At 36.9% G+C, this 15,400-nt stretch overlaps 1 protein-coding gene across 1 annotated transcript in view; it reads right to left on the reverse strand.

Annotated features, from left to right (window-relative positions):
- Positions 1 to 14,090, reverse strand: part of LOC150080895 (paramyosin-like) — a 121,931-nt gene extending 107,841 nt beyond the window's left edge. Inside the window, exon 1 of the mRNA XM_090381555.1 lies at positions 13,787 to 14,090. Within this exon, the coding sequence (XP_090237681.1) occupies positions 13,787 to 13,894 (108 nt within the window). The 5' untranslated portion in view covers positions 13,895 to 14,090. The remainder of the gene's footprint in view (positions 1 to 13,786) is intronic.
- Between the last annotated feature and the right edge of the window lie 1,310 nt (positions 14,091 to 15,400).

The raw sequence follows: 15,400 nt of genomic DNA on the forward strand, positions 1-15,400 counted from the left end.
GAGCACCCATGGAAGGCTGTTGTTATTTGGTTTTTATGAGCATTACCAACTAAGGCCATAATGCTCCGGGGATATACGGTGGTCATTCCCTGACATTTCCGCATCCTCCGTATTTGGTGGTCACGGGCTCGAACCCCGGTCTAATCAAGAAGCGTGTGCTACGTACTGCTGCTCCTCCCCACCTGGCTACGGAGGCGCCCCATGGAAGACCCATAGAAAAGACATGCAGCAGAAACAACGTCTATGAGAGGGCTAGACTTTGCAAGAGATGGGTAATTAATTTACTTAACTCCCTCCCTCTATTCATGGCCCGCACGTGGGACCAATATTCCATGGTAGGACAGATTTGAGATTTGTGCAAAGTGAGCAGCTGTTTAGAAGAAAAGTAACGCCGAGAGCGAGAGATAAAAACCCAGTTTTTTAGATGCAGAGGAATCTTTTTTTGTGATCTGCTTATGCCAAGAGAGATTAGAAGTCAAGGTAATCCCTAATAGAGATATGTGATGTATAGAAATCGTCTAAGATAAGCATAGGAACAGAAGAATCCTTTTTGAGAGATAGAAGACAGGACTGAATTTCAGTTGGATTGAAATTAACTAAATTATCTTTTCTCCATTGGAGAATTACCTGGACATCAGCATTTAAGGAATTAGTAGTGGATATTCGAGAAGTTTTCAAGCTGTAAGTGCAGGACAAGGTTTCTCAAACTGCAAGGTGGAATATAATGTGTTGTCATTAGCAAAACTATCGATAGGATTTCCAGTCAGGGGAAGAAGATCATTTACAAGAGGAAAAGGGTGGGAGAAACAAGTGAACCTTGGTGAACTCCAGCATTAGTGGAGAAGTTAGAAGAGAGTGAGCGGTCTGAGAGAAAATTGGACACCCAATTGCAAAACACAGTCGGCAATCCATAAGATGGAAGTTAGAAGACTCTGAAATGTCAAGAGAAACTGCTTCAGTACCACCAAGCGTTTCCATTGAATTTGTCCACAGATGTTTGATTTTATAAGAATAAACCATGGATTACTATTTTAATTGACATCCGTACCAATGATGATATTCTTGATTCACATACTCTCAGTTATTTCACCTGTTCTCAATTTTATGTGAAAGTGAGATCTGTCTGTCTGTCTATCTCTTTGTCTGCTTGTGACTTAATATCGGCTCCTGAACAAGTTTTTCGCTTTCAATCCAATAGAGATTGTAAGATTTTCGTACAAAGTTGTCAAGTAGTAGCAAATTTCGTGAAAATCGGATGAATATAACTAATATTCTACATGGTAATCGATCTAATTGTAACTAATGTCTATATTTTGGACGTACCGGAAAGCGCTTTGATCAAATAAATGTTGTAGAGTTGTAAAATTAAAGTAAACACATTTTATAACTAAACATTTTTTTGGCACAACTAACAGTTTACAAGAAATATGATTATTGTTAAAAGAAAACCTGAAAAGAAAACGCGACTTCGGGAACTCAGTACAATTAATTATTTCGTATACCAACTAGAAACCTTTAATATGATAACCTTTATAACCTTAGTAAAATAACTTTTAATATGAAAGTAGATATAGTAAAAGTTACTACTCCAGGGTTGCGTCAACAACGTTAACTACAAAATCATTTTGTAGCTAACGTTTTTGTAATTAGCCAAGAAAAGGTTATTTGACATTTTCTTGGTTTACCAGAAATGCTTACAGCCCAAGCTAACTTGTAAAGTACTACAGATAGTTTTATTACATGATATGCATCGTTATTTGTATAAAGTAAAACTAAAGATATCTAAAAAAAATGCAATTTTATAGTTAACATTGTTTTGACACTAAACCCTCGTATTTACACTGTACAATGAATAAAATTTAAAACTGTTCAAAATATAAAACGAAATATATACAATATTACTGTAATATATAAAATAAATGAGAATACTGGTATCTTTGGATAATAGATGTCTTTCTCAAACAGTATATTTAAACGGCCAGACGTTTAAATGTACTCTTAAAACACGTGGAATGGCTTGCAACTTCATCAACCAGTGGAGATGTCCGACGTCGTTCATGTTAACGACAACAGATTGGTTGGAAGCGATGCCATACAGCACGAAAAATGCATTATGAACAGTGACAGGGAATGCGCATTCGCTCTGTCTTTGAGTCACTCGTATATCTGTTATTGTGGTGTGATGGAAAGCTGTAAGAAATGAAAGAAAAAAAAGGGGGGGGGGGATCTGTTGTCACATTCATCGGTATGGCCATTCCATGTGTCTTGCAGCCACTGAATATTTAATTCAGTGGCTGCAAGATGCAAAATAATCATGGTTCAGAAAACAATATTTATTGTAGGAAGCTGCTGGAATTCTCATTTCTTTTATATTTTCTGTTGTTTATATTTTTATCTAGTTTTACCGGTTTATATTTTTATCTAGTTTTACCGATTTATATTTTGCAGTTTTATATTTTATTCAATAAACAGTGACGTACTATATTAACGGTTATTTTTACAGTCTGAGAATCAATGTGTGTCTGTACGTGTCAAGATATATTATCCAGTATGTTTAGTATATTACATAAAATATATTTCTTGTTCTAATATATACGCTTAAACCCTGACTTGCGTATCGCACTACAATAATAAAGATTTATTTTACGCATATAAATTTATTATAAATCTGTGTACTTTCAAGTATTAAACAGTCCAGTAATTCATTATATTTCATTAGAAATATAAAGCATTGTCAGCACATTTCTATAAAACAAAGATAAAATATTTTTCCATTTGTGAGTGAATTGAAAGTATTAGCAAAGAAATAGAAAAGATACTGTAAGTATTAAAATTTATCTGAAATTGGGACTTTCGTAGACTTTGATAAGTCAGATTATATTCTACTGCTGGATTTTCTGTGAGACTCTCACAAATCATTGTATAAAACTATTTAATTACAAGCCACTTTGATAACACTGCGTTAGATAACAAACGTAAAGGATGTCATGACAAACCAAAGAATTCCTCCGAAATAGGCGCAGTGATATCCAAAGTTTCAGGAAAACAGTGTAGAGTGTGACTCGAGATGAAAATATGAGTGTTGGAAGCCTTTTTACTGTATCTTATTTAATCGTGAAGTGTGCAGTCAATAAAGTGATTGGAGAGACAGGCCGACCGGGCTAGCCAGGTGGGTAAAATGCCTGCCTGCCAATCCAAAGGTAGCGGGTTCGATTCCCGTCTCGGGCTTGGATCAGAGTAAAATGCAAAACCTTTGGGAGGTGCATTATGGCCACAGAAGCCGATGTGCCAACAACTAACAAAAAAAAAAAAAAAAAAAAAAAAATTGGAGAGATGGTGATAGATCTGCGGCCGAAGTAATGGCGAGAGTGATGGAGACAAAGTAAGCAAGACGATTGGGAGTGTTTCACTGTGAAATATCACTGTTCGTCGCAGAATAATGGAGGTGGCCGAAAAAAAAATATATCAGCGATTATTGTTACGGGTGCTACTGCAAAGCTAATTTAGCGAGATATATGAATTTAGTCAGTCTCTTGGTATGGTGTCAGATCCAGCTGAAGTCAAATGTTGGTATTTAGTTTTGGCAACCTTTTCCAACATACAACTGGAAAAGCTATTTTCAAAGTTATCGATGACTTTATTAAAGGCAGTCACTTGCAGTGGTGTCAATGTGTTGAGATAAACGAAGATGATGCCAAAAATACGTCCGGTGCAAAAGAACTATCATACGTATTTAAGCTGTTGTACCCGGAAACAAAATCGACTCATTTTTATATATGTTTTACTGTAAAACCCTGAAATTCGGCAATCCTTGGACATATCAATTCACTTTAGTAATATTTTCTATTATCTGACTAAAGTACTGTGTATTAAGCTGGAAATATCAGCGCATTTCATTATTTCGGACTTTTACCTCTTTGACGTAATAAATCCTAGTATTTAATAGTTCGCATTGGTAAAAGCCCGCTTGATAATCGAATTTGCGAATTCTTTTCTATTATGACCGAAGTACTGTATATCAGGCGTTCTGAATACAATGAGAATGTTACCCATGCAACTCTGCAGGGATAGGAGATCTATCTCTCTCATGTCCTTGACTCCCTTTTTGATTTTTAAAAGTCGAAAAGGAATGCTATATTTCCTATCCCCGAAAGATCGTTGGTGACAATGAGAAAAGGGAAGCAGGAATAATATCCTGCTTCAGTCACTTTTTCCGATTTTTAAACAAGGTCATGGGAAATGTATCTCTACCCCCGCAATTTTGTCTCTGTTACGTGTTTACTATATTTCTAAATATAGTGAATATGCTACCGAGGCAACCTTTCCGGGATAGCAGAGATACATCTCCTTATGCCTAGTTTAAAAATCGAAGTGGGACCATTGATGTGAAAAAATTTTGATATTTCGGACTTTTGCCAATTCCCTTTGGTAAAAGTCCCGGCTTTTACCAAAGTGAATCTGGAATAGGGCCGATCCTGAAGTTCAAGCAGAGGCCTGGGAACTAATCAGGAATGTTTCTTGCTAAATTGAGGGACGGGCTGAATTGAATTAGAAGAGGGCTTACAAAAAAGGCCTTTTGCTAGCTTTGAAGGATCACATAGACAGAGCTGTAGTGGAAGGTTGACCCTGTGCTTTCGATTAATTACCGCTGGCGTGAGTGTTTTATATACAGTGTCCTGCTTTTCTTTTACGACTACAACTCTGCAGGCAAGGTCAGAGGAATTTACCAGATAAAAATCCGAGAATATTCCGATTTTTGTGGTATCATGTCATTCTAACACATTCGGCATGCGTAGCGTTGTATTTGTACATTTTTTGACCACTCATTTGGGCGCCTCCGTAGCCAGGTGGGCAGGAGCAGCAGTGCTTAGCACACGCTTCTTGATTCGACCGGGGTTCGAGCCCGTGACCACCAAATACGGAGGATGCGGAAAGGTCAGGGAATGACCACCGCATATCCCCGGAGCAATATGGCCTTAGTTGCTAATGCTCCTAAAAACCAAATAACAAACAAACAAACAAGCTCACTCACTTACGGTCGGCATTAATATCTGTTCTTTAAAGAGGTTGTTATTATTATTATATTGTTGCTGTTATATTATTTCTCTCTAACTGGGGGGATTCCACCCCGTGACGGGTATTAATACCAAGTACATAGGGTAATTGTTATGTCTGGTGTCACCGTTGGTCGAGCAATTCTCTGACTATCCTACAAGTGTTCACGATTGCGACTTTCTGGAGTTCCTTGTAAGTGTTCTCTGGGAGACCTATTGCTGCTAGGCTGCTATGCAGGGTCTTTGGCACCATACCGGTGGTTGACACGATGATCGGGATGGTCGTTACTTGTTGCATATGCCACATCTCTTTGGTCTCCTGTCTTAAATTCTTGTACTTTCTGATTTTTTTCTTCATGCGTTTTCTGGAGGTTGCTTGTGTTGGGCACCGCTGTGTCAATCAGATAGGTAGCCTTTTCCTTCTTGTCGATAATTGTACTGTCCGGTCTTTTGTATGAGATTGTCTTGTCCGTTATAATGGCACGGTCCCAGTATAGCTTGTGGTTTGGATTTCCAGTACTGCCTGGGGTTTGTATTTGTAATACGGTACCCTTTCTTTGACCAACTGGCATTTCCTTGCTAGCTTCTGATGTATTATCCTGGCTACCTGGTCGTGCCTACGAGTGTACTCAGTCTGGATGATCACTTTGCATCCCGCGATGATGTTGGATCGTTTCTGAGGCCAAGTGGCATCGTCGACATGTGTCATCTGACACTCCAGGCTCCTTGGCGATGTATTTTTGTAGTTTCTGGTGTTGATTACCTGGTCTTGGATGGCGAGCATGAATCCTTCAGTCTCGGGGAAGAGCGACTCAAGAATTGACTCAATGGTAACACCCGGCTAGCCTCCACGTGGCGAGGTATGGGCAACGTCTGGTCCCATTAGGGGCCTGGCGGCCAATAAGCCGGATAAACAATGGGCACAACATATAACACTACTCATGACACACACACTTCTAAATCTCTGGCTTTGACAGGGTACTGTCACCGATACATATAACATTCGCGGAGATGGGAGAAATCCCAGGAGCCGCTAGACCCTCAATACCTCATACCTCATACCTCGTGAGTCATGCATTGGAAGAAATTTTATGTATGTGGTCTTGATGGAGGTAATTGTAGTGTCTGCCATGAAGTGTCTTTGCCCATCTTTCTAGCTTCGTTTGTGCAATCTTTGCGAGAGGGGGACTTCTCGCTTAGATTGAGTGGTGTATGCCGCTTGTCTATCTTCCGTATTGCCTGGTAAAGTGTTGTTGCGTTTTTCTGGAAGTAATCCTTCAGGTTAGCTATCGCTGTTTTCTGTTATTCTATTAGGTCTATCGGGCTCCTTCCTCCCTCTTTCCGAGCTATTGTCAATCTCTTCACTGCTGACTTCGGGTGGTGTTTGTCATCATTATCCTTGTCTTTCTCATGATTTCCTCCAGCTCGGTGTTAGTCTAATCTATGATCGCGAAGGAATATGTTAGTACTGGGACTGCATAGATGTTTTTGGCTTTAACTTTGTTCCCTCCGTTATTATTATTATTTCTCTCTGATTGGGGGTTCCACCCCGTGACGGGTATTGCTACCAAGTACACAGGGTAGTTAAGTTGTTATGTCTGGTGTTACTGTTGGTCGAGGAACTCTCTGACTATCCTACAGGCGTTCAGCATTGCGACTTTCTGGAGTTCCTTGTAAGTGTTCTCTGGGAGACCTAATTCTGGTAGGCTGTTATGTAGGGTCTTTGGCACCATTCCGGTGGTTGAAACGATGATCGGGACTACATAGGTGTTTATGGCTTTAACTGTGTTCCTTCCGTTATTATTATTATTATTACTTTTACAATACTGTAACAATAAAATTAATATTAAGTATTCATTATATGCTTTCTTATTAGTAAGTAAAACTAGTTTCATTGTTCATACATTACTTTGTTTTCCACCCAGAAAAAGTCTTCTGGAATTAACTACCCATGAGGTGGCAATCCTAATTACAGCCGGTGTAGAATTTTTTGTATTAAAATTACAGATGGTCTACTGAAGTAATCAGAACTTTTAAATAATTAAAATATAGTGTAATAAGTTGCTATAATATTTCTCTCTAAAACAGTTAAGAATTTCGATAATACTTAACACTTACGGAAACACAAGACTGTGAAAAAGCAGGCGAAGTAGAATTGCGGTACATCTCAAACTTTTAATCGTTATAAAAACGGACAATTAATCATTACATGAGTCACCATATTTGCAGGAGGACCAATTTAAATGTGCATTAAATTAGTGGCTCCGAGTCAAAATGCATTAATATTATTCCTTCTGGTCTAATATAATAACTATTTTTTGCTATTTGAAAACAAAATTATTTGGTAAAATATAATAATGCAGACAGAAACGAAGTTCCCGGTGGGCATCTTCAGTGATATGCAGCAAAATTCCAAAGTGAAATTTTTATTTTTCTGACAAATAATCAAGGAAGAGTGATGTATAAGTTCTGTGCAAGAAAATAATTCTGAATAATTCTCACCCACTTTCTAATTATAAAAAGCTGGACTTGCGTCTATAATGGGCAAGAGGATGGAAACCGTACTAACCCCAAGCCTGTGGTTCGTATGGGATACCACCCACACGCTGCCGGATATGGTTTCCATCCTCCTACTCATTCATCCCGTAGCCTGTGGATAGTATGATACCGCTCAATTTGGCTGCCCGTGTTTGGTGTGAATTCCATATTTCTTTTGTCTTTCTCCATATTCTTTCTAAGTATTTTACAACATTTCTCCACTCTTCCGTGTTCTTTCTCTTTCTTGAAGTATTTCATAACGGCAGTTTGATGAATAATTTCACTGCGAATTCCAATTACGAACTTCGTTGAATTCATAACTATAAACTTATACTTCAGTTTAAATGACATATTACAGAACGGTAGATGCCAGAAAGTGGAGCAATGAATAATTAATGAATAAACTCCTTTACTCTGATTGGCTAGATAGACTAGCGCTGAAGGCTGCTGAGTCGTTCTGCCAGGTTGCATCTACAGTATTATGTTTATCTTCCCTAATACTGTAGTTTGGCTGGAGTTTGTTTCGATTCTGGTCGCCAGAGTGGAGCGATTTCTGCTGGATCTTCTGAGAATTTCCACCTGGTATCCGAGTTGTTAATCTCAGGTTGAAGCGTAATTCTCCCCCCCCCCCCAGAAACTCGGATTTTTTATCAGCAAAATTATGCCATAGAATACATGTATTTTGTACAGAAGATATATGTACTAACACGTGATGAATTTAATTGGTTCGGCATTTGCCTAAAAGCAATCCAAGCACTCCTGCGCTGTGGTCGTGACCTCACCCTTCGTTCACACAAACAGCAGCAGTAACACTTGTTAGGAATGTGCTACATCAGCATTTTCCTTTTCTGATTATGTGAGGGGAGGGAGAGGCAGGCAGTCCATTCAGTCTCTGCTATAGGCGGCCTCGTTTCTGGAAAATCTTTCTATAAATAGAATGAGTGGTCTTGCATTATAAGACGTTGAACGCACTCGAAGTTCCCCGTGTATGTTTACGAGTGTATGTGCATGTATGTTTATTTTTCTTATTAGTGCATAAACAGCTATATCTAATACTAGTACATCCTGTATACGTTCCTTTAAGGACTGGGGGACTTAACTTCGTTGAATCCATAACTATAAACTTATAACTTCTGTTTAAATGACATAGTCAAGAGCGTTCATTAAATCAAAATCGATCGATTTATATTTAATACTGTATGATATCTTAAGAGTGTGAGATTTCTGAAGTCCATTTTTCTGTGGTGGTATCTGTAAAAGTGTAAAGATTGTTAAAAATATATTCCGTCTGAGAAGTAATTGACACTGACAGATGAATCGAATTTTATATATATATATATATATACGATATTTCGAAGTATGTACAAAAAATTCTGGGGCTTATTTTAAGACCCAAAATGAGAATAAATCAGTAAACGGAATATAAAAAAAAAGAAAAGAAAAATAGAAAAAAAATTAAAAAGCATTTGCATGATTCTGAAAAATTACGGCTATGCTGTTCGAATCTCAAAAAAAAAAAAAGGACTATTATGGAATTTTGAATGGTAAAAATTATAACACAATTAGAATAAACATTTTATTAAACTAGATAGGTGGCACTTATTCGTATTTCAAAATCGAAATTTCATAGCCATTTTTATTTAAATTCAGTCATACCTTCGTAGCCGTTCAGAATCAGACACGTGTTTATATGCTCTTTTTAAAATTTATTTTTAAGGCCATAATTTTGTGCACATACTCCTGAAACGCCATGTATATATGATTTAAAAATATTCTAACTTTGAAATGAAAATCATGAAGTCCTAACAATTCAGTACTTGTTGGTACAAACAGTACCAACAAAGCATCTGTTGTTAATTTTTTCACTCCAAGTAAACTTTCAAGAACTCTATTAACTATATAATTACAGATATACTTGTACAAGCTCACTAGAGCTCAATTTTCTCATCGAGCAGACAAAAGCTTCTAATATTTATTATTTTCGCATAGCCTGAATAATTAAGATTCAACTGTTTCAGTGAAATTTCAATATCTATGGATAAATGAACGTAACAATTTCTGCGATGGAGATACAAAAAAAATTGATAAATCAGCACTGCGCAATCAAATTTAAATGATGAATCTATAGATTATTATTTTGAATATATTTTCGGTTAAGTTTTATTGTATTTTTGATTAGTATTTCTTACTATAATCTACCTCCCTTCGAACGTGAACTTTTTTGTGCGTGCGTGTCTGATATTTTTATGGAAACTATCCAACATGCCTATCTACTTGAAGTAATTTACGCCAGCGAATTTCGTAGAAGACTACGAAATCGTAAGCACTGTGCAACGAGACCTTAATTGAAATGGTTCATCTACAGTTGCTAAACACATGCAAGGCCACAACGGATAATGAACCTCTGCGTAACAATATCAGTGTTTTTTTAATTCCATAGATAAGCCCTTATAATTCTGAGAAATGCTTTCTTTTACTCAGGAAAACTGATAGGAAATCGAATACAGCAATTACTGAATCTGCCAAAGATACGAAGTATATAGAAGGCTGCATATGAGGCAGTTGCTTAAACATAAATGCATTTTAACGGAAATCTAAAAATACACCATTCCTTAAAACCGGAAACAAATCCAGAAAGAAGACTACCGTCCACTCCGGGACAACTTAGTTTCACTACTTTTATGGAAGGCACCCAATATAGTGAAAAACAGTGAAAAAATGTGGTGTTTATTTTCTAATGAGAAGCAGTTTTACTAGAAACAAGGCGCTGCAAGTTTTATCTCAGCGAGCTGTCAAGAGCTGCATTTGTCATTGGTAATCCATTGAATGGGGGAGGCCGGCTTACTAACCATCAGTTATAAATACCAGAGTTTCCCCCTTTTCCAAATTTAGTAGCTTTAGTCTGACTCTCCCGTTGACGTCGCAATGCTGGGAAATGAGGTAATACGCGCACCAACAAGTTTACTCAGGCCAGGTGCCAGCACGCGCAGAAGACGACTAATTTCGCTAGTTTTGAAAAGAGATTTTGTTACTCGCCTGCATAGAAAAGATGCTCTTCCTTTCCAGGCTTCATGATATGAGAGAAGGTGTCAGTCACTCTAAACTGACCTCAACAAAAAAGAGTACAGGCCATTAATTTCTTTTTATATATTTGTAAATAGGATGTTCAACTTAGCGTAGTTAATTGGATATATTTGATTCGATGCGAATAAAGGCATTAAAGTATAGACATATATTATGAAAAAGAAATTTAAATTCTGAGATAGAAAATACATATATATATATATTTTTGATTTTAAGATATACAGAGAAATAACTTGTCAAAACGAATGTGTGTTCCTTACATTTTCATGAGACACACACACATACATTCTTTTTTTAATGGCGTAAGATTACGACATTAAGAATGTTGTTTTCATTAATAGTGATTTACTCGAGTAGGTACACTGTGAAACTTGTCGGTCTCATTTTTCTGCAATTCTGCGCTGGCGTGATCTAGAAATTAATATTTAAATACATTGTTTGTATCGCATTTCTCCAAAATTGGGTCGAAATTTTTTTAAAATAAAATTCGAGGTAATCAAACCAACGAGGCTTTAGTATTGTGTATGTAAACGGCATGTTTCTCCGATTGGTCAGTCTATTTTGTAGGATGCAGAACACAAGTTTAGTTTACAGGAGAAAAAGTGCGCACTTCTTTCTTAGCCCAGCTAACTCGGCCACTGCTTGAAAAGTCCTTTAGAAGTTTCTATAGTCACCCACCGGAATCCAAAACAAAAGATATATAATACTTCTCTGGTATATATTTACTCACTATGCTTAGACATCTTCGTTATTCTCACAGATATTTCATCACTTTCCATAAACTTCCGGAATGTTCATCATTCTTGATATCATAAAAATTTTTGCTCTTTCAGTCTACTTTTTTGCTTTTGGAGGAAAGCTTCCACCTCGCCTCTCCTTTGTGACCCTTAGCTAATTAATTACTCTTTAAATAGAAGATCGTCCTTTAAGAAAGAAGGGAAAGGTGGAGGGGTTTCATTATGGCTGACAGTTTCCTCACAGATGCCGAATGAATGCTGAGAGATCGAAATATTGGAATGATTTGACTGATTTGATTTCATCAATGTCTACAACAAACTGTGTGTGATCCTTGATGTAACTCACACTTAATTATCTTATGTTTTCATCATATGCTAAGTACAAATTCCAGAGTATCCTTTATTTGATGAGATATATGGAATGTTACTATTATTAAACATTTATCATTAATAAACGATATTGTTAATATCACCAATAAAAAGGACAAAACAGTGGTTTTTAAACACTCTCGATTACTAATACATCGTCAAACTGGAATCAGAATTTAATTACAAATGAATGAGATTTTCAAAATGTAAGTTTCTACTCATTTGAGAGTTCTTTTAAAAGTTGAAGTTACTCAAAAGCAAGAAGACAAAAATTGATTATTTCGAGCCTTTTGGCTGCAACCTATGTATCCCAAGACTTTAATAAGTCATTGCTTATTTCAGAGCTTTTCCTTCTGGAAATCGACTCTATACGCTTTTCAGGACTTAATCATTCAGAGCAGCGGGTTTTATGACAATTTTTTTTCAGTATTTGCCTCTGCCATCATCTTACTAATAATGGTAATTTGTCTCATGTGAATAAGAGCGCATTGCATTGTGTTAAGTCCTTTTTGGAACCGATCATGCATAATTCATTAACACAAATCTATAGGGAAAGTGTTTCTTTGCTACTAAAATGAACCGTAAATTTGTATTGTAAAATATTGCGAAAATAATCGAAATCATTTCGGTGGTTATTAATTTTACTTATGTTATTTTTAATTCTAACACAGCTTATGCTGTGTTAGAATTTTTAATTCTTTTAAAAAACAAGGCTACTAAACATTTGTAACTTAAATTTGCTTTAAAACATCTTCAATTAAAAAAACCCTATTTGTCGTTAGTATCGCATCCTAATAATAATTGCTTGAGAAGCATGAAATATTATATTCAGAGGCTTTATTGAAAGGTTTATCACATTTATTCTCTTTCACATCTAGCACTGTGGAGAAACTGAAACTCTCATTTTTATGTGTTAAGGCAGTATATATTTTACGACTGTCTACTCCTTTCCTCTTTCTCTTTCTCCTTTTCTGTTTCACTGCTTCTTTTCCCCAAATATAATTCATAGGGAACCATTTAATATATTCACAAACTAAGTTAAGCACCCAAATAATTATGCTAGGTGTGTGCATGAAATACTTCGTATCCTAGATATGAACTATTGAAAGAACTAAATACATTTAACTTATTCGCGAAAAAACATACAGAAGAGGCTAACTGTATTGCCCTACTGATAAGCTATTTTGAATTGAACCTTACATATGAACTGCACAAAATGATTGCTATTTCCCTGATAATAACGTAAAATTCTTCCATCGACATGCTAAACGTAAAGATACATGAAATCTCATCGTATACATCATGAACATCATGTCACAAAATATGAAACAGAATTCAATGTATTGAATGAAGTAATCATATTTTTATAATCGCAATAAGAAAGAAAGAGGACGTGTCTTTAGATGGAACCATCAGGATGCTAAAGAAAACGCCATCATTTAAAGCTGCCACAATATAAAATACAAATAATGTAGGATTTTGTCACGGAGTGCAATTTCTTTGACCTCGGCTTTGTCTGGGATTATTCAGGGTCACGGGGGGATAACAGATCTTCGTGTCCTTGACAACTTCTTTCATTAACTCCAATGTGTTCATAGCCGCCTTAGAAACTAAATTACAGTGAATGATACCGCAGTAATTATCAAACATTTTAGAGTATAAATTTCTGATTGTTCCTACTAGCATGAACAATGCTAATAGGAAATTAGACTACTAACCATGTGCTAAATTAATGTATTTCAACAATAGAACTGGTATTAAATATATATAATTTAATATATTTGCCTTTAGAAGCATAAAGCAGGATAAAATTAGAACTAATTGTTCAAGCTTTGTTACGTTTGTTAGAGAGCAAGCTATATGCAGAATTTGTTAGCGGCCAGGTGATTAATTTTAGAAGTTAAAATTGGACGTTCCAAGATAGTCCGAGCCGTTATTACAAGCCAGTTACTTCACATTCAGGATTCATCAACAATTCGGTGTTAGTGGAGCGCTGACTCCTACCTCCAGCCGGGTCAAGGCGCCCAGGTCGGTGCCGTACTCCATGGTGATATCTCCGGCGCCCCCACCTGTGGAGCGGTACATGTACTTCGTGGTCTTCAAGCTGGACATTTCGGTCTCCTTAACTCTGTCTGTACTCCGTTAGTATATAGAGAAGTAGATTCGTCTGCAGAAGCTATCGAAAACTGGGAAGTCGGGAGGAGCTTTCACCCGTCTAGCAGGGTGCAGAGAGAGATAGTGGGCGCGTGCACAAATGTGAGGGCTACAAACGTCGTCGGCTCGAGGCAGACTACACCTTCGCTTTTCATGTCATGCCTTAAATTCTCAAGTCATCCGAAGGGGGGCGCCTTCAGGCTCGGGTTACTACTCCGCCTGCCTGGCCTTCCTTTTATAGAAATGGCAGATTCTCGGAGAGTACTTCCCTAGCTACCGTCGACAATGGCAGCAAAATTCTGCGGCACGGAGGATTCGGCGATGACTGGGAGCAAAAGGCGGAACCGTACCTCTCTCAGGCCAGCTCACCGCTGACACATAAATGTACGTTTGCATTGAATGCGAAGGAGGTTGCTCATGCCGTAAAGCACGCGGTGTCGTGTCATGACTCACATATTTCAGACAGCATGGTATTGGGAGAGGTTGCTGCACAGATCGTTATGTTCTTTCACACAAGTATTCCCCTGCCCTTCATGATGTCTGTAGTTTAGCTATTACATGTATGAACAGTAGTTAATGATAAAAAAACTTTATTTTGCCTAAAGAGTACTTCTCTGTCTTCTTTCATTTTGCAAAACATTTCTATGAAAGAAAGCATCTTTCATTTCAGTCTGTCTGGAACAGAGATGTTAAATATACTGCACACAAGCGTGTGTTGTGTGGCAAAAGTGTTGTCGACTTTTATAAAGCCATAGTATTATACCTGTATGAAAATATCAGTACTTAAAGAGAATACACTTTGATAAAATTTCAGTGATGATGATGATGTGTGTGTGTGTTAAGTGCTAAAGCAACTAAGGCTATGAGGTGTCTGTATGCCGTGTCTGTAGTTGCAGTTGCGTGTATTCCTCTCGTTTAATGGTTCGGTCGGTTTTCGATCGGTTGGCTGTTTGCTGGACGAAAAACCCGTGTTTCCAGGAGAAAAATTCATGCAATCCTCTCCTGAAACCGAGTAATTCATCCACGTTAGGAAACCCTAACGTGGATAAAAATTCCTTGCATCGTTTGATGGGATTCGAACTATATATATATATATATAAGTTAGTAGTCGTGAAGGGAAATGTGCTAACTACGTTACTAGTAACGCTAGTTAGATAGAAATTATGGTTGTTGGGTGCTTTCTGCATATAGCAGTGTCCCAGGTTCATAATCCATTATTATTTTTATTTTTATTTCTATTATTAATAATATCTGAAACTGTTGCTTCCTTTAAAACAAATATATATATATATAGATTTGGTTTAAAGGAACACACAAAGTTACATGTCTTTCTAGTCAGGAGATTATCCCAAAAGTCACTATCTATTTGGCTAAATAAAATTAATTTTATAAAAATGTCCAAATGACATGAGTTTTTTACAAAATTTACACATATTTTTATACAAAATATAGGTATTTACATTG

This window comes from Mastigoproctus giganteus, chromosome 9 (assembly GCF_048544385.1).
Source record: "Mastigoproctus giganteus isolate SK-2022 chromosome 9, ASM4854438v1, whole genome shotgun sequence".
Classification (NCBI taxonomy): Eukaryota; Metazoa; Arthropoda; class Arachnida; order Uropygi; family Thelyphonidae; genus Mastigoproctus; species Mastigoproctus giganteus.